This window comes from Alligator mississippiensis, chromosome 6 (genome assembly GCF_030867095.1).
Source record: "Alligator mississippiensis isolate rAllMis1 chromosome 6, rAllMis1, whole genome shotgun sequence".
NCBI lineage: Eukaryota > Metazoa > Chordata > Crocodylia > Alligatoridae > Alligator > Alligator mississippiensis.
The window spans coordinates 17,797,350-17,822,393 of record NC_081829.1 but is presented as its reverse complement, the minus strand read 5'-3'; the positions used below and the strand labels follow the sequence as shown (position 1 = coordinate 17,822,393).

The 25,044-nt window shown below is 47.3% G+C and overlaps 1 protein-coding gene across 6 annotated transcripts; it reads right to left on the bottom strand.

Moving 5' to 3' along the window:
- Positions 1-4,739: 4,739 nt before the first annotated feature.
- LOC102574992 (2-hydroxyacylsphingosine 1-beta-galactosyltransferase) lies at positions 4,740-24,810 on the bottom strand. 6 transcript variants are annotated; one of them, XM_019489316.2, is made up of 7 exons: positions 24,482-24,810; positions 15,840-15,896; positions 11,895-12,739; positions 7,681-7,823; positions 7,497-7,573; positions 6,823-7,042; positions 4,740-5,792 (listed from the first exon to the last, which is right to left on the bottom strand). In XM_019489316.2, the coding sequence occupies exons 3-7, from the start codon at positions 12,735-12,737 to the stop codon at positions 5,477-5,479; spliced, it is 1,599 nt and encodes a 532-aa protein (XP_019344861.2). In that variant the 5' UTR covers positions 12,738-12,739; positions 15,840-15,896; positions 24,482-24,810; the 3' UTR covers positions 4,740-5,476. The 6 variants fall into 6 exon arrangements, with proteins under 6 accessions (XP_019344861.2, XP_059585653.1, XP_059585655.1 ...); XM_059729670.1 differs by lacking the exon at positions 24,482-24,810 and adding an exon at positions 24,074-24,185; XM_059729672.1 differs by lacking the exon at positions 24,482-24,810 and adding an exon at positions 24,074-24,185 and having other exon boundaries at positions 7,681-7,820.
- Positions 24,811-25,044: the final 234 nt, after the last annotated feature.

Here is a 25,044-nt window from a genome sequence, read left to right as displayed (position 1 = left end):
CGTGGTTCAGTACCTGCTGAGGTGCAGCGGCTTTAAGCCCAGTTTATGGAAAATGGAGTCTCCTCCCTTGCTTGCTCTGAGGTCCTTATGGCTAATGGCAAGCAAAACTTGGAGGCATCCAAACCCCAAGCCTTCGGGCTTGGGCCTGTAAGTAGGATGCCCGCCAAAGGTTTTGGAAACATCTGAAGCCCCAGGGCCACTTATGGTTCTGGACTCTTGGATTTGGATTTAGTTTTGGCTAATTTGGCCTTAGATACAAATTATTATTAAAAAAAAATAAATAAATAAGAAGACAAGCCCTTAAGTACCACTGGCTTTCCACCAGAAAAAAACCAAAGCAAATGGCTGACATCAATCTACTATCAAAGCCCATGGTGTTTCTGAGTCCCTACATGTTCTTGCATATATGTTGAAAAGGTTCTTCACACCAGGGAAAAAGTGTCTGGGGAAAAGCAACAGTTGGCTAGTCGTCATTCTCTGGGGAGCTACTGTAATGTTGATCAGCAGCACCTTGTGCTGGACAGCATTAAACACTGCGGAGTTGCAGTAGTGGATGTGCAACTGTACTGTCTACATTTATGGCGATATAAGGTGAAGGTCAGAGCTGTGTACTCTCTGGTGTCTCTCCAGTTCTTGCATAGCACTGTATTGTTTAAATGCTCACCTTTCACAATTACATTTCATAGAAGCAAGAGATACAATCTTTATTAGCAAGCTTGTCTTTCTTCATTCTTGGAGGAGGTTCCAAATAATCTGACTGGGCAAGACAAACCAGACGAACCAGTTAGTTCACTCCCCAAGCACATTCCCACCATTGGGTTTCCTTAGAATCCTTTCTGATGCTTTTTCCTCATACTGCATCAAGAACACTGGCACTTGACTGGCATTCACTGTTCCCTTCCAAAAACCTAGAGAACAGTGGAAGGCCAGCCCTGTTCAGAGAGCTGCACGGGACTAAACCAAATTATCAGCACTTGTGTGAGCATCCTCTCTGCTTCCCAGCCATAGGATAGGAATGATAAGGCCTGCTCCCCAGGTTTCCCTTTGTAGCTGCTTCTCTGACTCAGTGGCCCACATAGCATATGAGCCATTTTACTTTCTTGACTTGGAGAAGGCTGAACTAGATGACCTTGTGAGGTCCCTTCCAGCCCTACTCTCCCATAATCCTACTTTTACACAGGACTGCACATTCTTTTCTGTAGAACTTAAAGTTGTTGACAGAAGAGAGCACCAAGTGACTTGCTCAAACTGAACCAGCAAGTCAGGGCAGATCTAGGAGTAGGAACCCAACTCTCCTGACTCCTCTCCTCCACCACCCCTCCCCCAGATTATCCATGTCAAAACTTTAAAAAACTTAAAGACAAGCAACACATTTGTCTCGCATTTACACTCCGCTTTTAGCCAAGATGTAAAATAGTCATTATTAACGTAGAACACAAACATACAAAAAACTAGAACTCTTGGTTCCAGTGGGGACTTTTTACCATCTTGTACCATCTAAACTTTTTCCCAGAGCCTGACAAAGGGACTTTAATCCCAAAAGCTTGAAGAAACCGACAATTTTCTTGCAATTTCCCAGTTGGTTTAATAAAATGTATCATTTTGGAACCCAGAGTTCTATTTGTTTGTATGTCTTCTTATCTCAGATCAACACGGCTACTAAGTACACCCTTGAACACAAACATATAGGTTTTACTTGGATAACACATTTTACAGCCCAGCACAGGAGTGCTCCATTCCTGGACCACAGGCCAGATCCAGGCCACAGTGCCATGTCATCTGGCCCACTGTGCTCCCCACAAACCTTTGGGGTACTCTGTGAGCTGTGGCACTGCATGCTAGGTTGGGTGTGCAGGGCAGTGCAGGGCCCAGTCCTGGCACACAGGGGCAGTGCGGAGCCCCGGAGCCTAATCCCAACCTGAAAGAGAAGGGTTAAAAAGATAGGCAGAGAAAAGCAGGGGAGAGGGTGGAGACCAAGCATTAGAGGCTTCTAGGAAAACATCCCTGGTCTCAGAGTTTCTCTTGAAAATTTCTAGTCGTCATGCGCAGTTGATTCCATGGTGACCAATTTACCATGTCTGAGCTCAAGCCTTCACTTATACAATGCTCCTTAAAACACAAGTTGTATAACACTAGTCTCATAACAGCTATTAACATCCTGAGCCAAAAGCTGTTTGGAGTACTTCCAAAGCCCATGTGTTAAATTAGAGCCCCCTTCCCAAGTCACAACAGCAGCATGCATCTGAGCTAGTTGGGCTTATTTAAAAGCAACTGAAGTGGGGAGATGGGGACAGGGGCTGGAGAATAGAGCTTTCTGATGGAGTAATCTTAATCTTAAAGCACAGGTCCAAGGAGGAGCAAGGAGTACTAGCTAGAAGTTGTTCCCATCTGGGTTTTCATTTTCATTTTGAGCGGGGAGGGAGGTAAGGGGACAAAGGGGGAGGAGCAGAAGAAGAGGGGAAACCTGGGCTTAACTCAGACTTGTTGGTCAGGCGTGTGTATAGCATTAGGTACAGGTTTGAGCAATCCAGGTAATTTGTGAAGAAATAAAAGCAGTGCAGGTGGGGCTTGGATATCACAATGATCTTGCCCAATTCCTAGTCTTTGAAACTTTTGAAAGATCCAGCTTTCTGTGAAACTGGTTTTCAGTGAATTGACTAATGTTAAGATTGGTTTCCCCTTTTGGCCAAATTATAAAGCCAACTCTCCCAAGCTAATCTCATGCCCATTCCACAGCAGTCTGAGTCATAAGCATTTAACTCTCCCCTTTTATTTGCAAATAAAATGGTGTTTTTTTTCCATTCCTGTCAGAGTACTGCACACTTTTCTTTCACAAGCAGCATTTATCTAGCATGAGTTTGCTGGCAAAGATTCACTCTGGAGCTCTCCTGCAGTTTATGGGACACAGCATGCTACAGAGTGAAGCACAACCTTGCTTTTCTCCTTTTACAGCACTCCAGTCAGCTAGTACTTACCTGCCCTGCAGCAGGGGAATCAGCCTGCAAAGGAGGGATCACTAGAAACCAGCATGGACAGCTTGAGTCTTTACCTACTTTCCACATGGAGTTCCCTGAGCTACAGACCTTCAGCTTTTGTGCTGTAAACTGTGCAGACAAGGTCATTTTGGGGCCTACATGAGAATTGGTAACTGGGACAGACACAATACCAGTGGTTTTCAACCTGTATTCTGCAGACCCCTGGGAATCTGCAAACTCTGTCTAAAGATTCCGTGAAAAATGACTATGATTGATCAAAAGTATGTGAATACCCACACTTACAACCCAAAGGGGTCTGCATCTCCATTCAAAATTTTTTAGGGGTCCACAAATGAAGAAAAATGTTGAAAACCATGACAGTATACAGCTTGGGCTGACATTATTTAAAGCTGTTAGCTTTTCAACCCCCACTGATCGATCACAAAGAGGAAGACTGAGTCCCCAGCCCTCTGTCACAATCCTTACTCCTCCCCTAGCACCTAGATGTCTCACATTCTCCTCATCCCACCGCTATTACTAGCACATCTTATTATATATTCTCTTCTGCACTGTTACCATGCCAGCTACAAGTCTTAAGTCAGAAATTACATGAAAACAGCAGGACTGCTAAAGAATAAGGCTACTGTAGACTGATAGCCCATTTCCAACACAGGCTAAAACCAGATGGGCCAGAAAGGAATAAGAAACCACCTGAAGAGTTTGTTACACCCAAGTAAATAGGTACATAGTGCTTCAGTCCACATAGACTCAGGTTTACATTTGTCCTAGAGAACAGATAGGATTCTGGCTGAAGTCTTCTTTATCACCCTTGTGGGACTCCAGTGATATTAAGAAAAAAGGGGCTAGAACAAGGCCTGCTGGACAGAATGGTCTTTGTCATGGCAGGACAGGAAAGATTTGGGTATTAGCACCAGAGCCCTGAGCCAAACACATGGCAAAAGAAACACAAGTGCATCTACCCATTCCCAGATAAGCAACACCTGATACAGAACCCCTCAGGAGATTAGCCCAAGCATTATCTCTTTGCTCACATTCACCATGAGCAACTTAGTATTAAAGGCAAATCTGGAGGATGGGCCCAGGAAACATTGCTAAGTCATGATATCATCAGCCAAGATCCCAGCAAAACACTCTTACACTTGTTCCAAAGCATCACCAGTTTTCTTCCCAGCTAATACAGCAGTTACACAACCCACCTTCAGTAAAACATTGAATGGCTTAACAGCTCATGCAACTAGAAGCACAGTGTTTGGCATCACTCCATACCACGCCCAAGGTGCAGACCAGCAGCATGCCCAGTCGTGTCCATGTAAGAAGGTTTGGTGTCCATATTGTTTCTCTTAAAAGTTAGATGCTTTAAGGTCCAGCCCAAACTTCCTGCCACTACCCAGAGCTAAGAGCTCACACACCATTTCAGGCTGAAGCCCTTGCAGACATCTCTTTCATGCACTCTTCTTCAACCACATGCTTGAGGCATGCCTGGGTGTCAGGTGGGTGTTTCCACAAGCATATGAGAAATGTGTGTGTTGGGGGGAAGAATCCCTGAAAGCCTGATTAGAGAAGAGGGGGCCTAGGAGATAGGGCATATAGGAAACAGCTGGTAGCCAGTCACACTGCATGGGGTGGGAGAGAGCTGTGGCTTGTGGTGTGCGCGTCTGTATGTGTAGATGCCCAATAAGACTTCAGTGAAACTATGGCTGCCTCTGCCATAAGACATGCATTAACTTAGGCAGAAGCCACTGCTGAGGAGAAAGAATAAATTTTATTAAAAATAAATAAATTAGCACAAAGAACAGAGCACAGCCCGTTGAGGGAAGCAGGAAGAATGTCTGCCCAAGAAATTTAAAACCGAGATTGAGTTTTAAAAAAAAAACATTTTGGTGCCATTTTCCTACCCCTTCCACAGCTCCACCTTGGGCTCTTCACCTGAATACAGTGTCCCAAGCCTCAGGATACTGGTTAATGAGGTTGGGGATAAGTGGTAACCAGCCCAGACAAGGCCCTATCCCTGTTATATCAGGACCTGCCTTCTGTACCTCATGGCAGGTCCTGATATAACCTTCCAGTTTAATGCCAGCATCAAAACCAGCATATATAAAAAGGAAGCAATCGCTTGCTTCTCCCCAGAGGTCCACCCACTCATTCCCCTTTCCCACAGTCCTGGCCAAATACATCCACCCACACCTGAATTTATGGCCCTACCCACATTTGCTGTACACCGAGGTGTGCATATAGGCTTCTGCAATGCTCTCCCACCTTTCAGGTCACAACAGCAACCAGATCAACCAGTTATATACCCACCTCAGAATCCACATCCCCACCCGCATGTTCTGTACACAAAGGCCTGCACACAGACCTCTGCTATGCAACCATCAAAACAGCAGCCAGGCCAAAAACTCTTCAGTCTCTCCATGCATGCTTGCAAAGTGAACCTTTGCACTGAAGTCTGCCTTGCTGGAGGGGATGCACCTGAGAAGGCCCTACTTCAACTTTTTCTCTTCCACCAAGTGGCCATTTGGACAGTGGCCATTCAGATGCATGGGTCTGATGCCCTTTCCCACGTACCACACAATGACTTTGTACAGGGCAAAGGCTGCCCCAACCAGACACAGGAGAAAAAGAGCCAAGACGTCAAGGCAGTAGTACTCATAGAAGGAGAGGTCGTAGACAGCTGGGCGAAGGTATGGTGCCCCATCGTGACGGAGGAGGTACTCCAGCCAGTACACCGTACGATTCAGAGCATGCATGGGCGTGTCTAGATGCAGAGCTGAGATCAACTTGGCTGCTTTATGGTAGCTGCGAGACAGGAAGAGGAAAAAAAAAAAAGTCACCTGCTTGTGCTGAAGCATCGTTACAGCCCAAATCCTCAAGGAAACCAAGCAGTCTCAGCTCTCAGATTGTGCAGTCATGGGTCCTAAACATGAACGGGCCCTCTATCTGCCCCTGACAGCCAAGCCAACTGCAGTCACTAATAGAGCTTTATAGCATTTACCTGTTCTGCAGGTTTGCTATAGCAATGCAAACCCAAGTCTATTCTGCCTCTCACATCATGGATGGACTGTCAGTTCAATTCCAGAGACAACAGAAACTCCTCTGAAGACTTACCTGGGAGTTCACTGAGGGTGGAATCACACTAATGCCAACATCACACCACAGAACCAATTTTCTAACAATGGCCCCAACCCAAGGTAGGGCTAAGCACTGTCAGCTTACACTGAAGTTGACAGCAATTGAGATAACTAAATGGTTTGAAAGAGGAAGTCACGCACAGCAGTTTAAACATGAGCTGTCAGAGGGATTTTAGAAGGTTGACGTCTACATCACATGGAAGCAAGAAGTCTGGTGGAGCAATAAGAAATAATTCACAGGCCAAAGGGTCTGGCTTTCAAAACAAAACAACAACCACAAAGCAGCTAAAGAATCATCTCTCATGCTTGCAAGCCCCACCAGTGTCTCTGCACTCTCTGCTCACTTAATGCTGTCTGCTTAAATGAATTAGGGATATCCCGTCTTGCCTGGACTGGTAACATACTACAAGGAAGACAAGGAAGCTCAGTATCAGCCTCTCAGGGACTTTTGAAGTTAAATCCAAGCAAAGACTAATCATATTCCCCTTGACTGTAAACCTGGACAGTCTTGTACATCCAACAGGGGCAAACATCAAAGGATAAAAGGCAACAGGGTGTCCAGCCAAGCAAGCAATATACCTGACTGAATCAGTGCTGGACCACTTATTGTCACGGGCTTTGCCAAGGATACACGCAGTTGTTGGCGTCCTGTGCCCTGCACCTCTGAACCGAACACTTGGTCCTTCCACATGTCTCACCTGGGATCAGAGATAACTGTGACTACGGCTTGGTAGAGGTCGTCTTCAGTGAATCGGCTCCAGTCCATGAGAATCCCCATGCCCTTTGCCTGAACTCTCGTCATGATGTCAAATTGATCCCCATAGAAAGGGAACCCCACCACTGGGACTCCATGATAAATTGCCTCAAAAATGCCATTCATCCCACAGTGGCTGACAAAGGCTTTCACGTTGGGGTGACCTATGAAAAAGTAAAGGTGAGAAGGCTGAAGGCATGCCATACTCCTCTGGGATGCTCAGACGGATACCCCAATTTATCTCTAGCTTTCGTCACACCAATGCATGCTGTAAACAAGGTAGGTTGGAGGAAAACTGGGCACATTTGGGGGACAGTATGAAGGCTCCTGTTTACTCCAAGACCCTAAGGATCATCACCACCTCCTACTTCAGACAGCTATCTGGTTGGGTCCCTAAAGAGCAGGATTGCAAAATGACTTCAACTCTGCCACTTTACATAAGGATCAAGATGCTTGCAAACCAGAACTGTTTTGAGCATTGGGCCAGAACACACAGTAGTGGCATTTCTTTGAGGTGTTTTTGCTCCACAGTGGAATAACCCCTAATAATGTTGGTAGTTCTCACATTCATACACATCCACTCGCCCCTTGGCTCTTATGCCACTATCCCCGTCTTACCCAGCAGGTCATTCTGGGGCAGCCACTCCATCATCAGCGTATTCTCGCCCAGGTGAGCAGGCTTTGGGCCAAAGTACCTGCCACAAGAAGTGCAAGAGAAAGCAGATTATGAGGTGGAACCATCCTGTGAAACATGGGATTCCTGCTAAACCAGAACCAATGAGAAAGTTCCTTTCTCCCTCACCTCCAAACGACCCTCTGAGGAAGGCGGGCAAACGCCCCAGTCATCTTGTCCACCATGTCGCTTGGGAGCGCGCGGATCCCAATGCCGAAGGAGACAACAACGACACCTGCATCTGCAGCTTCCACCCAAAGACGCAAGCCCTGCTAGCAAAAAACACATGTACAGCTACACCGTAAAGCCTCTCCCACACAAGCTTTGAATGTCTTATTCCATCTCAGCAGTGGGAAACTTTGTCTTGGAGAGACCGCATCCTCTCTATAGTGAGGTTATCTCCCAGAGTTTGCCAAGAGATCTATAGCTTCCATGGCTCCTACTCATAGCTGTCAGGCATGGGCAGAGCCAAGTCGAGCAAGCAGAGTCTAGATAATCCTCCTTGCTGGGAACTCTGTAGGGAGCTGTCAAGAACATCCATTTCATGTTTCTGCTGCTTTGGAAAGCTCTGCACAGAGGCTGGTAATAGAGGGACTTGATGAGGGGATCCAATTAACACAGGTTGCAGCCCTGGTAGTGGTAGAGTGCAGAAAGTTATGGGTAAATGCTCATTCCCTAAAATTCCCTTGGATTAAAGAAAACACATACAGAAAAGTTGGAGCTGTAAAGGAAGTGGAGAGCTTTCCAAAGCTGCCTCAAGGATCTGGATACTAAACTTTCCATTGAGCACTTTGGAAAAAACATCCTCATCCTTGACATCTAACTTCCTGAAAACGAATCCTATCAAGGCCTTGCCAAGGCACATGGAAAACACAAACGGCTTTCCCTTAATTTTGATTAAAAAAAAGAAAAAAGAAATAAAATTGGAGTGGGTGAGAAGATTCAGCCTTTTTAAATAAAAAGGGCAGCTCATTTAGAAACCACAAATCTATTTTAGATCATTTCACAAGTGTAGCTGCTCTGATTTAGAGTTAGAGTTATTCTCAGGGAAGACCTCCCCTGAGAGAACTCTGCCAGATGCTGGCTGTATTTAAATATCTGTCTTCATACAATGATCTAAAAAAGGAGGTTATGACTTCATCCTTTAAAGTTCGGGTGTGCACTTGATTTAAAACTGACTTTCCTTGAATTTCATGGAAATATGTTCCTTTTAAGAACTGCTTTAAAACTATATTTTTTAAAACAGGGGGTAATTTCATATTTTAAAAATACTATCATGGTCCTTGTCCCTCAATAATTAAGTTACCAGTGAAACTCTATTAAAACTCCCAACTACTGAAGTTTAGGGAAAGACAGTTGACCTTGGAAAATGTCCACTTCTCCCCCTTAAGTCCCCTTTAACAAACACCAAATCCACATTTCCAGTGTCAGGGACAAACTCTCAGCCACAGCCATGTTTTAAATACATCTGTCTTTTTTCATCCATGTTGTAACAGGGCAGCCTGCTCCTTTAAGAGGGAACAGTCAGCCCTATCGAGAAAGTCTAGATAAAGGGCATTTGGATAGGCAGGGGTGTCCTGCTAAAAGATTTCAAAAGAGCCCCCAGACGAGAGAGGAGAAAGCCAGCTATGAATGCAACTGCTACAAGAAGGGGCCAAGCTGCTGTATCCTGCTTCAAGTCCCTTTGAAGTATGCTGGAAAAATGCACTAACACGTTTTTTACAGGGTATCTTATTGTATGTCTGTATGGTTACTGTGATTCCTTCTGGAGAAAAGCTGGTCAGGCTGCACGCTCTCTCTGGTCATCCAATGGCAAAGGAGCAGCAGTCCATCTTAAAAGAGGGACATGTAAAGCAGGAGTTGGCAATCCACAGCCTGATACACAAGACATGGGAGGTTGCTGGAGCACAGTAATTGCTACGCTCCAGCAGACTCAATGATAATCGAGTCTGCTCTGATGCGCTGGAATGCCAATGCATCAGAGCAGCCTCTGCGCTCGGGTATAGGTGCCCTAAGGGCTTAGTCTTGGAAGGTGTTCAGCTTACTGCTCCAAAGCAAGGCAAAACACCCAGGTACACACACAGAGTTAAGTAAGTTGAGTAACTCTGCTAAAGGCAGCAGGACATATGTAAAAGTTAGGGCTGCACTTAGGTACTTTGTAGGGCTGTGCAAAGCTTTGGGTGCTGATTCGATTTGGAGGAGATTTGGCCTGATTTGGTGGCCGAATCTCTGAATCTGAATTGAATTGGGACCAATTAAAAGGTCCATATTGATTCAAAGTTCTCCAAATCTTCGGAAAAGATTCAGAGAGCTTCGATGGATTCGGACAGTCCCCACCCACTGCAGCGGGGAGCTGCAGCCGAACTCAGAGCTGATAAGTAGGGGGCAGGAGAGGGGGGCTGGAGGAGGGGGGAGGGGACCATGGGGGGGACCCCTGCCAGGCCCCATCCCCTGCCCACTCCCCCAGCCCCCCATGGCTGGCCCACCTGCCCCAACTCCTGGCCCTTTAAAAAAAAAAAAAAGCTCCCACTCACTGGGTGCTGCCAGGTGGGGGGGCGAACCCTGCTGCCCCCCACTGCCCCATGCTGCACTGGGGACTCTGCCATGAGCCCCCAACCCCCACCGCTGTCCCAGTCCCCCACGGATGCCCTGCCTGCCTTACCTCTGGCCCTTTAAGAACCCCCCCCCCCGCCAAGAAAAATCCCAGGACTTGTCACTCCTGCAGCAGCCTTGGGGGTTTGGGGGCTCGTGCAGAGCCCTCCATGTGGCATGGGGCAGTGCGGGGCAGCAGGAATCATTCCCTGCTGGACAGGAACGGTGAGTCGGGGGACGGGGTGGTTCTTAAAGAGCCAGAGCTGGGGTGAGTGGGGCAGCCATGGGGGGGACTGGGGGAGCAGGGAGGGGTCAGGGGGCTCATGCAGAGCTCCCCATGCAGCGTGGGGTAGTGGGGGGGCAGCAGGGGTCTCTCCCCTGCCTGGCAGCACCCAGTGAGTTGGGGCTTTTTTTTTCAAAGTGCCAGGAGCTGGGGCAGGTGGGAGATGGGCCTGGGTGATTCGGAGTTTCGGCAGCAGCCGAATCTCCAAATCAGATTTGGCCTAATCAATTCAGGACAGTGATTTGAATCACCAAATTGAATCGCTGCCCCCGAATCGGCTGAATCTGAAGCAAATACTAGCTGCTTTGCACAGGTCTACTTTGCTGGACGAGCCAGAGACTATTTGGAACGCCCCACATACCTATAACAGCACCTGGATGCTGCACAATAAGGAAGGGTGGGGAGGGACACAGGGGTCGGAGTTACTGTGGAACCTTCATTTCAAAGCTCTTGGTTTCATATGCTTCTCACTTCGCTAATGTTTTAGTTCACTTGATGTCTATTTATAGTTTTAACCCAGAACATCAGTCTCAGATGATGCCAAATCTGGCATTTTGTTTCAGTTTTATTTATTGTCAGGGACACAGAATCCTTTCCGACAGGCTAGCCCATCTAGTCACTATGCAGCCCTGTCTACACTAACCAGGTCTTCCTACACATTTCCAGCATTGCTAGGGAGGAATGCTAGCTTTGCCTGCAGCCAGTCCCAGTTGCAGGACAAGTTCTGTACAACCCCAGCTGAAGACAGTGGTGTTGGCACAGGTGGAATTGAGCACCAGGGCCTGGCCCTCCAGAATCTGTCACTGGTGATGTGGCATGAATCAGAAAAAACCCAGCCTGACTGATCCCAGAGGAGGTAATCTGGGATGGCCACTGATGGAGGGGAGGCATGAAACATTTTACCCCTGTAAACAGACCAAACCTGACATGGAATCACAGAGGGAACAAGCACAGGGCTTGACAATGTTTGCAGAACAGAACTTCACTGTAAATAAAGAGGGGGTGGGCAGGGAAGAGTTAGCAGAAAATCCTTATAGTAAGAAGGATGACTGGTGAGGCAATAAGAAAATAAATGAGGGGATCACTTAGTCTTAAGAACATAGTTGTTGTTAATACTGAACTGACCCTGGATCCAGTGTAGTGCCAAGCTCCTTTGCTTTCAGGGTTGGGGGTTCTGAAACACACTCCCATCTCAGGATGAAGGATCCCTAAAGTGAATCCCCGATACAATGTCCTAGGTTCCAGCCCAGCCCAATACACACACATATACATGCATACAGGCTTCAGAAGGAATCAGCTTTACAGCCTGCTGCACTATTCATGAGACTCTACCAGTGAAGATGCACCATGGATTTCCCCCCAGAACCAATCTCAGTTCACAGACCATGAAGGCCCTGGCTAAATCCAAGAAGGTAGAAGAGCTCTGAAAGGAGAAATCCTCAGAAATGGACCCTCCTCAAGGACTTACCACTGGAAGGGGCTTTGCAGGCTCGGCCAGTATTCCCCCGGTGAAAATGACATGGGGGAGTGTGGGCCGGGGAAAGTCCAGCACCACATCATTACACAGGAAGAAGAGACTGGACCCATGGATAAGGTCCAGCATGGACCTCTGTGGCTCCACCCCATGCTTCTGCATGAGGTTCTCAAACTTGGGAAGGATGACCAGTTCAGTGGCTATACGGATGATCAGATAGACCAGGAGATTCCAAGTCCTGCCAACTAGCCCCATCCGGTCTGTCATCAGGGAGTTGAACTCGGGGACATAGGCAATCGGTGAAGTGGCACCAATTTCTGCTGGGAACCAGAAACCAGTTGAGAGCACAACATATTTAACACCAAGGAAGTGGGCCAGAATGAAGCCACACATCTCATTGGGGTCTACCAGGAACAAGTCAAAGTCCTCACTGCGAAGATGCTGCAGGAGGGCAGCATTCCCCAACACTAGATCACAGTTGTCCACATACTTCTCCAGGACTGAGAAAATCTGCAGGGAAATCATCTTCCCCTGGAAGATATGCTTTATCTCCTCCTGCATCCAGGCATCTGCACTCTCTGTGCTGAAGGTCCCCTTGTACTTTTGAATTCTGAAGCCTGGCAGGAAGGAGTCCATCTCCCGGCCTTCATGCAGAAGTAGCACAGGGTCATGACCCTGATCACTCAGTGCTTCTGCCACCCGCATGAAAACACGTAGATGGCTGTCAAAGATGACGGTGGGCATCATCAGCACCTTGGCACTACAGCAAAGCTCCAGATTGAGAGCAGCCACTAGGAAGAGCACAGCGGTGGGGTATGGCAGCAAAGTCATCTTCATCACTGTAGGGGGAGAGAAACATGCAAGCATTACGGCATAAGGTGTTAGGTCATATACTTACAATCTAACAACAAGATTATTTGCTTCAAACCAGAAGCTCCTCAGTTTGGAACAAGGAGAAAAACCCTGATCACAAGGGGATTATGAACCACCAACGTGATCCTAGAAAGCATCAGGAGAGGTATTTCCAGGAGAAACTGGGAAGTATCAGTGGCAATGGCACACTCAACTGCAAGACAGTGTACAGTTCTGGTCCCCCATGCTCAAGGAAGACTAAACTAGAACAGATGCAAAGAACTGTTCTACTCCCCTGACCACAGTCTCCTAGGAGAGGAAAGAAAAAAGCCTTGACATATTGAGTCTACCAAAATGAAGGAGGCTGAGGAGGGACACAATTCCAGTCCTAAACTGTGAATTGCTCTCTGTGAAGTACACCAAAGAGTAAGAACCTTGGAGGAAGACTATTTAAGATGAAGCTCAGCATTGGTAAAAGAACAAATAGGCATAAACTGTCCATAAATGAGTAAATTAGTAATCTTAAAACTTCTAGCCTATCAGAAGAGCGAGGTCCTGCTTCCCAAAAGATTTTTTTTTGCCTTACAACTCCTACCTACCTTTGAGACTGAGCTTCATGAGGGCAGGAGAGAGGATTATATGATGAAGATGCCTACAATAACAGCATTCTAGACATAACGATCCGGGAGGTCCCTTCCAGTGCTATGTTCCCAACCTGCTGGTGTTGCAGTCCCAGACCGTTCACCATGTGGGAAGGAAGATACTAAGGCAGTGCCATATTTGCCTACCAAATACTGCTGGAAACTATCTCCACAGGCAGAACCTCAAGTTACATGACTTGGGCTCCTCTACCTACCATTTCTCCCTTCTTTCTCCTTTTATAAGACCTGCACTTTCTCCCAACAAAGGAACAGTTCAGTAGATTTTCACAGCCTCTTCCCTTAGGACACTTTTAAAAGGTTTGCTCAGGAAAAGTAGCAGTTCCTACCCCAGCAATCCCACTTACTGGAGGCATCAGAATCCTTGCCAATACCTACAGGCTTCCCTCACTTTTTGCAGGTTCTGTATATGTGCAAATTTGCTCTTATGCGATGACCCTTTTTATACCCAAAATTTGTTATATGCAAGGTAAATTCACTCTTATGCAATTGGTGTGCTCCGAAAGCCTGCAGTCAGCTGCTTTGTGCAGTGCATTGTAGGAGTGACGCATGCCAAAATATAGTGTCTTGTGTGGATTTGTGCTCCAAACTCGTCCGCAACACGTTTCTGTAGTTGCCATCCCCATTATGCCTTCTAAGCGTCCCGCTAGTTTAACATTTACCACCACCCTGTGCTTGTGTGTACTGTCTGCTGTGGGGAAGTACCAAAATTATCTTGTAAAGGTGGTAGAAATGGGTCTGGGGGTCAGTACAGTCAAAATCTGGGAACCTATCCCTATTTGTTACATTGTAAAGTGGGTTCCCTTTATGCAAATTTGAGTTATGTGCTGTTTTTCAGGAATGTGTGTACAGCATAAAGTGAGGGAAACCTGTACAAGAAGACCTCACTCCTGTTTACTCTCCTCTGCTAGCCCCGCAGAACTAGCGCAGCTGGATTCTGTTCCTGCCTAAGGATCAGCAGGATTCCTCATTAACTTCTATCTTGTGACCTCTGTGTAAGCCTACTAGAAGGATCACAAGGTCACAGATGGCACCATCTAGCCTGCATAGCTTTTGTCACACAGAAGGAAACTTCAGGGGGACTTTCAGTATGATCATGACGTCCTGGTGAGTTTGCAGAGCTTTCAGCCAAGAAGGCCATTTTACCACTACTCAAATGAGCAAGACTGAAACAGAATAAGCATTCAGCCAATCCTACAGATTTACTACTCAGAGAAAAACTGCACTTTCACAGAAGACAACATCAGACAGCAAGAGGAAGAGTTATCCCAAGTATAGAGAACAGTAAGGATGCAAGATGATCAACCAGACCAGGCCTCCTCACACATGAATAGGGGTGATTGCCTTGCAAAAAAAGTCAGGCTGACACAAGGGGAGGTGGGCAGTAGCTTCTCATGTATGCTACAGAGAGCGTAACACTAAAACAGACTGGAGAAAAGGAAGACGCCGCAGAAAGGACCCACCTATTCTTGCAAGTTCCTCCCACAAGAAGTGGTGCAAGCAGCCATTAATCTCCAAAGCCCCACACGTACAGTAAGCCACTCAATTCCCAGGTTGGGACAATACCTAGTAGAGGCTAGTTGCACAAATTTAGGGACCTTCCTATATCACATCACTGAACGCCGATATGCCTTGCTTTCGGCTTAGTCTTTTGTGGCAATTATTTGATTATAGTAATTAGAAACACACATAAACAAATGAATACCCTGAAAAGCCAGCCCAGAGAGAGCCCTCTGCACATGTACAAATGGCAATAGCAGCTATGCTGGCAGAACTCCATTGAAATCAGCATAGTTGCAGGGCTGTAACAAAGCAGAAATTGGCCTCAGAACTTGCCCCACCTATGCGCACCTATAGTTGCTCAACCTCTCTTTGTTTTCTCCTCCTCCCTCCACGAAGAGGCAAGAAAAGGATGAATGCATCCCTGCTAAATTTAACCACTGTGGGGGGGACCTGCTAAGGACTTGTGTTATACAGGGGAACAAGGGCCACAGACTGCTGAAAGAGGATGCAGATACATGAAATTAAATGTACAGATGCTCCCCCGCAACTGGTCTCCCAAATGCAACATACAACAGCTACAGCTTGTCAAAGAGATTCACAATAGCTGCTTTCCACAATCCTTCCTTTGCATCAAGTTAGGCAGGTGGTGGGAAGGGAATGAGTAGGGCAGCTGGAGTAGTTGTAATTTAAAGAAATTTACAATTCATTTGGAAGAAGGAAAGAAATTGGAGGACAGCTGCACACCACCTAGGAAGTGAAGATACCACAATGGTGTTTGGATATACACACACAAACATATGCACACAGAGCCAGGACTCCTGCAAGCAGAGGAGAGGGGTGAGATCACAGAGTTTTTCAAGGACCTAGATGACAGACATGGGGATGGCCTACAGATTCCCACTCAATACCCTGCTCCCTCACTTACCTGTATCCCACGGATATAAATGGTGTGCCTATAGGCTGCAGACTTCAGGGCAGAGTGCTGCAAGTGAGAGAACAGTCACCAATTAGTATTAACACAGAGCATCCCCCTCCTCCAGGATGGTGGGTGGATCTAATCCTCAGCTCACAAGGGCTAGGACTACAACATTTCCAACTTGAACACCCATTCCTCTGCTCCATGTAGGCTGAATAGAGTAGCATAGAGTCGAGGCTTTATTTCAATCCAAGCAATTCAGCGCAAGGGTTCTGGCTTCTGAATCTGCTTTCTAGATGAGTGAGAAAAAAGCAGATAGAGAGGTACAACTTTGCAGAAAGCCTCTACAGATAACAGAGTAGGGATGGTTTGGTTCTGAAAGCGAGTACGTGGTCTAGGCTTGGACACAAGTTTTGGAGTGAGGAGGATTTTATTTGCTGCATTTTTGATGGTATGTAACATGCCCAAGGAGCCAACTATAGCTTGAGAAAGGAGCCTGAGTGAAGTGAATGTCATAAAAAAAAATAAAAAAAAATCAAGGAAATGCCAGACTTCTAAACAGAACAATGTTCCTCTGTCTGCCAATTCAGGGCATCAACAGATGAAGTGTTTACAGCAGTATAAACAGCATTACATTGGTGTGTACATATATAGAAGTCAGAAAGTGGACACTACAGATTCCTATACCGAGAAGATAATTTTGCCCAATCCAGTGGAAAATTATCCCTGAAAGAACCAGGGGTAAAACTCTACTGGCCTAAGTCATACCAGGTCAGGTTTTGTCTGCATCTGTTCCAGGTAGTACCTGCTGATCAACGCAAACAGCCTAGAATTACCTGCTTCCTAGCCACTTAGTGGTAAGGCACAGGAATAGCAGACGAGGAAGGTCAGGGCAGCAGGTACCCCCACGTCCTCTAATCCAGTGGTTCTCAGCCTTTTCAGACTCAAGACACCCCTCTATAACTTTTGCTTTATTACATTACTTACCTCCTTGTAGAGGGTCTGGACTGAGGAGCAGCAAGGCAGAGAGAGCCAGAGCCTGCTCGCTTCAGATATCTCCTCACACCTGGAGCCTGTTCTTAACTGCTTAATCTATTCACACCTTGCTTATCTTCTCACATGGCCTGTGGCACCCCAGGGTGTTCAGCCACCCTGGTTGAGAATCACTGCTCTCTGTCCTGGCAGACTGGCCCGCCAGGTTTGACTGGTTAATACTGGGACTGCAGGGTAGGATTCATAGAGATGGGATGAAGATCTATGCCTCCTTTTCCAGAATTAAGACTTTGACCCAATGGAGCAAAGACCAGGTAGAAGATATGGAAGTGGGGGATAGCTCATTGACCATCCCCACCCATGCCAGCCCACACAGAAGGACCCCCTAAGCTCCATCCTCATCCTTCTCCCAGCACAATCCTTCTCCTTTTCTGTCGGTGGCTCTGGAGATGAGGAACCTCTGTCCCATGAGGTTAATCCAGATTTACCTTGCAGAGGTCTGAATTCTGTTCCTCCAGAGACAGCTGGTACATGAGTCCCTTTGTAGCAGCCAAGGGTTCTGCAGGGAGCTTTAAGTGACCCCAAGGGTTCTGCCTAACTGCCTATAGCATACTGGTAGGGCTGAGCTGCATCAGCCAAGGTCTGTATGCAGGCAGGACTGCTGACTGGAAATAGATTATTTTCAATGGGAATCTAAAAACCAAACAACTATGAAGCAAAATTCAGCACAGTATGGAAATTAATTCACAAACTGCAACACTAAAAGAATACTTTTTTTCTGAAGTCCAAATCTTGGGGAATAAAAATCCAGTGTGCAAAATGCAATGGGCACAAGCATTTAAGTCATGACCTCAACATGATACAAGGTCTAAGAGTCCTAGATTAGAGCACTAGGAAAGGCAAAGAAAGCATAAAAGATTTCTACAGAAAAAATGGGACTAGATAGAACAAGGAGGTAGACACTGTGGCTTCAAGAAAGATCAATTGGTGAGATTACGGAAAACAGAGATGCTCCCCAAACCCCAAAGAAAACTCAGTTAAAGCTTGCATGAAAAAGAACAGCACACAAAAGAGGTAGCCTGCCAAAGGGCTAACAAAAGAGGGCTCGACACATAATAAGCAGGTGAACATTTTGGGGCAGGCCAGACTGGATAACTAGTAAGGTCCTTTCTGGCCTGAATGTTGCTGTGACCTATAGCACCAGCTGCTTCCTGTCCCAGCTCTCTTACCACACCACCTGCATAGGGGAGGCATCCCACTCCCTACCTTGCTTCTACCTACCCTCCTGCACAGGAGAGGGCCTGCCCCTCTATTGGAAGTGAGAGGGGAAGAGAAAGGAAGGCCCTTCTCTTTTTACTGAACAAGATATGCTATTGCTCTAAGTAGGGAAGCTTGGAAATCTAGCAACCCCCTGCATCACCCATTGTGACCAAATGCAGCGGTCACAATGTAAAAGTGCTTTGGGCTCTTTAAGAGGGACTTTATGGAACTCTGGCAACAATTCAGCCCTGGATGCATCAGCTGCAGACACATCTAGGGAAACTACATTCACTGATGATATGTTAGGTTGGAAAGTATCACTCCCCGAAAACACAAAATTTATCACATGGGAAGCAGTGCAAGCATGTTTAACCATCAAGCCCTAAAAACTTGCATCAGAGTAGGGTGTGTAGCAGATAATATTGCTGGAGCCAGAGGCATCAATAGAGGCAGCAGGAAGATTTGCCATCACAAAAACCCAAAGAGAAGTCAATATATCAGTTTCAAGGGAGATCTACTACAGGAGGTTTATTTTACTTTCCTGCTGTCTTATACAGGTTTCCCTCTCTTTATGCTGTACACGCGTTCCTGGAAAACGGCACATAACTCGAATTCCCATAAGGGGAACCCACTTTACAATATAACAAATAGGGATACATTCCAAAACCTTGACTGTACTGACCTCCAGACCCATTTCCATCACTTTTACAAGACAATTTTGGTACTCGTCAACAGCAAACAGTACACACAAGCACAGGGTGGTGGTGCATACTAAGCTAGCAGGATGCTTAGAAGCCATAATGGGGATGGCAACGACAGAAACACATCGCAGACAATGAGCAAGGAGCACAGATCTATACAGGAGACTATTTTGGTGTACATCACTCCCACAATGCACCACACAAAGCAACTGACTGTGGGCTTCCACCATAATGATCATATAAGAGTGAATTTACCTTGCATATAACACATTTTTAGTATAAAAAGAGTCATCACATAAGAGCAAATTTGCACATATAGAACCTGCATAAAGTGAGGGAAACTTGCATGTGTTACAATTGTGGTAGCACTTGGCTTTGTTTACACAGGAAACCTGCCACAGTTTAACCAATCTGGTTTAGAAACTCCTACTGTCATCAGACAGGTGCAGCCCCCTTGGGCGTGTATTCATTTTAGCTGGAGAGTGGCCTCATATAGAAGTAGTCACGTAAAACTAGAGGAAGCAGGTAACCTAGACAAGGGGACAGTCTATTGCATTTGAAACTCTTCTCCTCTGTTCCTCAGATAAAGAACCTGTTTTGATCAGCCTACATTTCACTGAATGATTTGAAGTTTGGAGAGATCAGACGTGGGCTTTCAGAGCAGCACTGAAGCAGTGAAAAGGAGGGAAAGGTACACAACCTCCATAAACACGGTTTAAAAGCATCCTGTACCAAATATCTTGCTATGAAGTGGCCCTTAAAGTTGTTGAGTGACATAGAATGAGCGCCAAGAACAAGCAAATACCGGTAAATGTATGCACTCCCAGGGCAATTTCGATGTCTAATAGGACAACTAAGTGCTGAGACAGCGGGAAGTTATCACAACTCCAATCACCTTTCCGAGCTGAATCAGAAAGTCTGAAGGAACAAAGCTGGAAATACACGCCCTTAGCATAAGGCAGTAGGCTGGCTGGCTCCTCAGCTTAGTTAACAACGAGATTGTTTCTCTGTCTCAGACATTGGAAAGAAAGAGACTCAAGGCAGGGAGTAGGGAATTCTTGGCATGCAAGTGGTTTGCTTTGAGCGGGGTGTGGGTGGGTGGGGAGCACTATGTTGCACTTATTTGCCTTTTCTGACATAGAAAAAAAGTTTTTCCTCCCTTTTCCCCCCTTCTAAATTTTGATTTCCCTACTGGTGCTCATGGAGACTGGACAACTGGAGAATTGTCATGGCCAAAGTCTTACTGAGCTGAAGAGGAGGGAGCAGGTAGTTTGCTGTCATTAGTCTTCTGAAGTTTCCATAACTCCCTTGGGAGAAGAGTTCGCAGCAAGATATTCCTTCTCCCGTACCCCTGCCAGTCCAGGGAAGAAGTAGTTCCTCCCAACCTTAGCTCTACAGAAGGTTCAGCAGCAAGAAGGTTCTTTGGGTAAATCCCATATCTTTTATTAGACCAACTCAAATAGTTGGAAAAATTGTTCTTTGCCAGCTTTTGGGTACAAATACCCTTTGTCAGGCTGAGGAAGTACCTACAGTTGGTCAGAGCTCTTCCTGGATGGGGTGAATAGTAAAGAAGCCAGAGGCTGGTATGCAGCAAGAAAGAACTTCTGATGCTTCATATTCCTGCTTCTAAAGCTCATAAAAAACAAAATGTGGAAGGACATGACTCACCTGATGGATGAGAAAGCAGGAAATGGGTAGCTTCTCTCATAAGGGCTTTATAAAAGGAGAGTTTTTGAACAGGGAGGGAGAAAGTTCCATTATTCCCTTTCCAGAGTTGCTAAAGACATTTCTCTTCCCTTTCCCCTGCCCATGTACCTACATCCTTCTCAGCTCAGAGATATAATTGTTTCTCTGCTGAAGCCTGCTTTTTTGTCAGCTTTTCCTCAGAGCAGGAAAGAATCTATTTCCCTTTTGATTTTCTTATTGAAAGAGTTGAGTGGGACAGCCTGGTTGCAGCTTATCTGAAGTAGCAGGAGGAAAGAGAACACTTTTTGAAAGAAGTCTGAGGTTCTTACCTGAACGGGAAACTGACTTTTGCTGCTCTTTTCTAACTTAGTCCAAAAAAGTGGTTGCATCTGCTGTTTTCAACCAGCTAATAACCAGTTGCTGTTACTCTGCCACCAGCCAATTATGGCTCATTAAACAACATCTGATGACGTGAACTTGGATTCATTAAAGCTTATGCTCTCATATATATATATATATATATATATATATATCTTATTTAGTTAAAGGTGCATTTCTACCCTGCCTTCCGATTGACTTCAGACTTATACTGCTAACTACTTCTCCCTGCTCATTTAAACAAGTCACAAGTGCATCTACTGCATACTGGCAGGAACTGAAGCAATGCGGATAATTAATTCTGCTGGATAAAAGTTTGGCAGCGAGCAGGTTACTGCTTCAAGAAACAGCTACTGAGAAGCAGTTTTCGTAAATGCCTCCAGGATAAAACACTGCACAGATCAAGTCGGAACATATTCCAAAGGCAGAACATCTAATCTACAATCAGTTTTAACATAGTGCTTCTCACCTTTGGGGCCTTCCTTTCCACTAGTTCTGGTCAGTAACACTACCTTTAAATGAAAAATACTTACCTAAGAGTATCACAGAATCATAGAAAATGGGGTTTGGAAAAGACCCCAGGAGGTCATCTAGTACAACCTCCTGCTCAAAGCAGCACCATCCCCAACTAGATCATCCCAGCCAAGGCTCTCTCTAGCTGGGTCTTAAAAACCTCCAAGGATAGAGATTCCACAACTTCTCTGGGTAACCTGTTCCAGTGTTTTACTACCCTCCTGGTGAGAAAGTTTTTCCTAATATCCAACCTGAACTTCCCTTGCTGCAACTTGAGACTGTTGCTCCTTGTTCTGTCATCTGCCACCACTGAAAACAGTCTAGCTCCATCCTCTTTGGACCTGCCCTTCAGGTATTTAAAGGCTGATATCAAATACCCCCTCAGTCTTCTCTTCTGCAGACTAAATAAACCCAGTTCCCTCAGCCTCTCCTCATAAATCACGTGCCCCAGTCCCTGAACCATTTTTGTTGCCCTCCACTGGACTCTCTCCAATATTTCCACATCCTTTCTATAGTGGGGGGCCCAGAACTGGACACAGTATTCCAAATATGGCCTCACCAGTGCTGAATAGAAGGGAATAATCACCTCCCTTGATCTGCTGGCAATGCTCCTACTAATGCAGCCCAGTATGCTGTTAGCCTTTTTGGCAACTAGAACACGCTGCTGACTCATATCCAGCTTATTGTCCACTGTAACCCCCAGGTCCTTTTCTGTAAAGCTGCTGCCCAGCCAGTCAGTCCCCCAGGCTGTACTGAAGCATGGGATTGTTCCATCCTAAGTGCAGGACTTTGCACTTGTCCCTGTTGAACCTCAGTTCAATGAGTAGAAGCCACATTTCTGTATACATCTCACCAGCAAAGCATGCAACAAAGCAAGATATTGCTTTTGATATTCCTAATACTTCATACTAGAAGTAGGGGGCACTGATAACATATAATTAGCACAGGGGTCTTCACTTTCTTGAATATATAAAGGTAAATGAAACAGGAGGGGGAAAATGGGCCATAACAAATTAGAAGAACTTTCTTTAGATCTTAATATCTCCTATCTTAATTTCTAAGTCTGGACAGTCAGGAAGAGATGAAGACCTGAAAGCATTCATTATTAGAGAGCAGAATAGTGGAATACAGTACCTGGAAAGTTTCAGCACACCCAATCAGATGAAATTCATCCTAATGCATTCAAACTAGAAGGTTAGGGCTCATTAGCAGCCTTTTGAAAATTCAGGGAAAATGAGGGAGACATCAGAGTACCAAATTCCAGAGAAAAATAAGTGAGAAAAATGACCCTTAGTGATTGCTACTACCTAATTTATGCTGCTCTCCAGAGACAGAGTGTAAAAAAGTTGAGACATCTTAGGTAGTTATGAAAGCTCACAGAAAGCATGGAAGAGTGATGTAGAGGGAGTCTGGCCAGACAAGTCTGATTGCTTTTGACAGAATTACAAAAACAAGAAAACAACAGCTACAACTTCATTTTAGTAAAGCAGTTGATTCCAGCTCATGAAAAGTTAGCCAACTAGCCTGGCTAGAACCAGGAGCCAGGAAAACCAGCTGATCTGCCATTCACAAAGATTAGTAAGCATACTGAAATGCACAGCCACCCTCCCAGGTGCATAGTGGGCTGGGACCATCCCTTCAGCACGTTGTCGAGATCTGCGGCGAGTGCACAGAGCTGCAGAAGTGATGGAAGAGTGTCCGGGGGAGTGTTACAGTCCCAACCCTGCAGGGACTGACCCACGTGCTCCCAGAGCTGCCTTCAGAAGCCCACATGGAGTAGTTACAAGAACTTTTCCTGGCGCTTTCTACAAACACTGAGGCTTTCAGTTTTTGTATTAATTAAGAAAAGGAAAAAGAAAGTAGCGCAGGACAAGCCTCTGGATGGAGAGAAGTATGCAGCCCTGTCAGTCTGAAGTCTGCTGCTCCCAGATGCTGCTCCCCACCTGTCCACAGCCCTATTCCATTTGCCCAGCTGAGTGCATCCTGCCCGTGGGAGTCCCAGGCCAGTCCTCATGGAGACCCCACCTGCCCAGTCTGTCCAGCACCCCTGTGGTGGGTGCAGGGCAGATGGGCCAGCAGCCAGGCAGACTGAGCCTCTGCTGTGCTGGCCTGCCCCACAGCACTCTTGGGGGTGGTGGGACCGGGTGCATGCCCCATGGGCTGGGCAGGGCCAAGGCACCTGCCGCGAGCCAGATAAAATCCCTTGGCAGGCTGAATCCGACCCTACCTGATGTGCACCGGGAGCCTGGGCCAGGGCCCACCAGGTAAATAAAGCAGTGAGGCAGGGTGGATTACAGGCAGGGGATCTCCACCTGTCAAGGCTCCAGGCAGCTCCAGGCTCCCTCCAAACCTTCCGCCACTTGATCCTTCGCCGTCAGACCTGACTGATGGCAGCGCTCCCTCCTTGCAGAGGGGCCGGGGGAGCAGCCAGGCAGCGAGAGCCCGAGGCCGAGGCCGAGCCCGCCGGCGCTGCCCTCCTCCTCCTCCTCCTCCTCCTCCTCCCCCAGCCTCCGCCGCGGCGACACGCGGCGCTCGTGCTCCCGGGGCCCGCGGCGGCCCCGGAGACGAACCCGAACCCCGGAGCCTTGTGACACGGAGCGAGGGACGGGCAGCGCGGGGCGGCGGCCCCGGGCCGCGAGAGGGGAGCGCCGGGCAGGGCCAGGTGCCTCCCTCGGCGCGCAGGGGTCCCCCCGCCCCGGCCCCGCCGCCCACCTGGGAAGGGCCGCTCCGCTCCGCTCCGCTCCGCTCCGCCGCGCCTCGCTGTGTCTCCTCCATCCCCCGGCGCCGGGCCGCGGCGGGCACCGCACAGGCGTGGCCCGGCAGGTCGGTGCTCAGCCCACACAGCGGGCTCCCATTGGCGGCGCGGCCGCCCGGCCCGGCCCGGCCCGGCCCGGCCCGCCACTGCCGCCCGCGCCTCCTGCCCCCGGGCCCGGCCCTAGTGGAGCAGGTGCTTGCTTTCTTCACGCAGCCTCCAGCCCACGGAGCCCTCTCATCCAGCCCAGGGTGGTCTGTCTCCACGAGAACAGAAATTTGGTGGCAGGGGAGCGCTGGCACCTGCTCCACCGCAGCCAAATTCCCAGACCTGCAGGCTGGATGACGGCCCTGCATGCTGCATTGCACCTTCTTCCAGGATCCCTCAGTCGAGGATGATCATCTTCCACGCTTGTCTCATCCGTATGTCCGAAGATGGCTGATGAGGCGTCTCGGAGATGGACTGGTGACTACTGCAGCTCTGTTTCTGTGGGGCGGGTGGCGCTAGGTTCTTGATTCAGTCTGCCACATGCTGTTTCTGCCACACCTGCTTTTCCATCTCCTGTTGTTGTTGTGAGGTTTCAAAGTACTGAGATTCCTGCGGCAGACTCTGCCTCCATTTGGGGCAGTCCTGGGCAATAGTCTCCCATGAGTTGACATCGAAGTTGCATTTTTTTTAAAGGTGGCCTTGTGGATGTCCCCGAAGCACTTTCTCTGCCCTCCTGAGCATATGCCTTGGCTGAGCTGGGAGAATAAAACCTGCTTTAGGAGTCTGGGCTTGGACATCCAGACAACATGGCCAACTCAATGAAGTTGATGTTAGATGACCATAACCCCATCGTGGTGTTTGCTTGCAAGAGAATGCTAACACTGGTGCATCTGTCTCCACTGGATTTGGAGGATCTTTTGCAGGCAGCGTTGATAGTATTTCT

Excerpts from the sequence above, each read along its gene's own strand:
- LOC102574992 (XM_019489316.2), bottom strand. The coding sequence starts at position 12,737 with ATGAAGATGACTTTGCTGCCATACCCCACCGCTGTGCTCTTCCTAGTG. Across the intron at positions 7,824-11,894 it reads CTGCAAAGCCCCTTCCAGTG|CAGGGCTTGCGTCTTTGGGT; the intron begins GTAAGTCCTTGA and ends GTTTTTTGCTAG. Across the intron at positions 7,574-7,680 it reads CCTCAGAGGGTCGTTTGGAG|GTACTTTGGCCCAAAGCCTG; the intron begins GTGAGGGAGAAA and ends TTCTTGTGGCAG.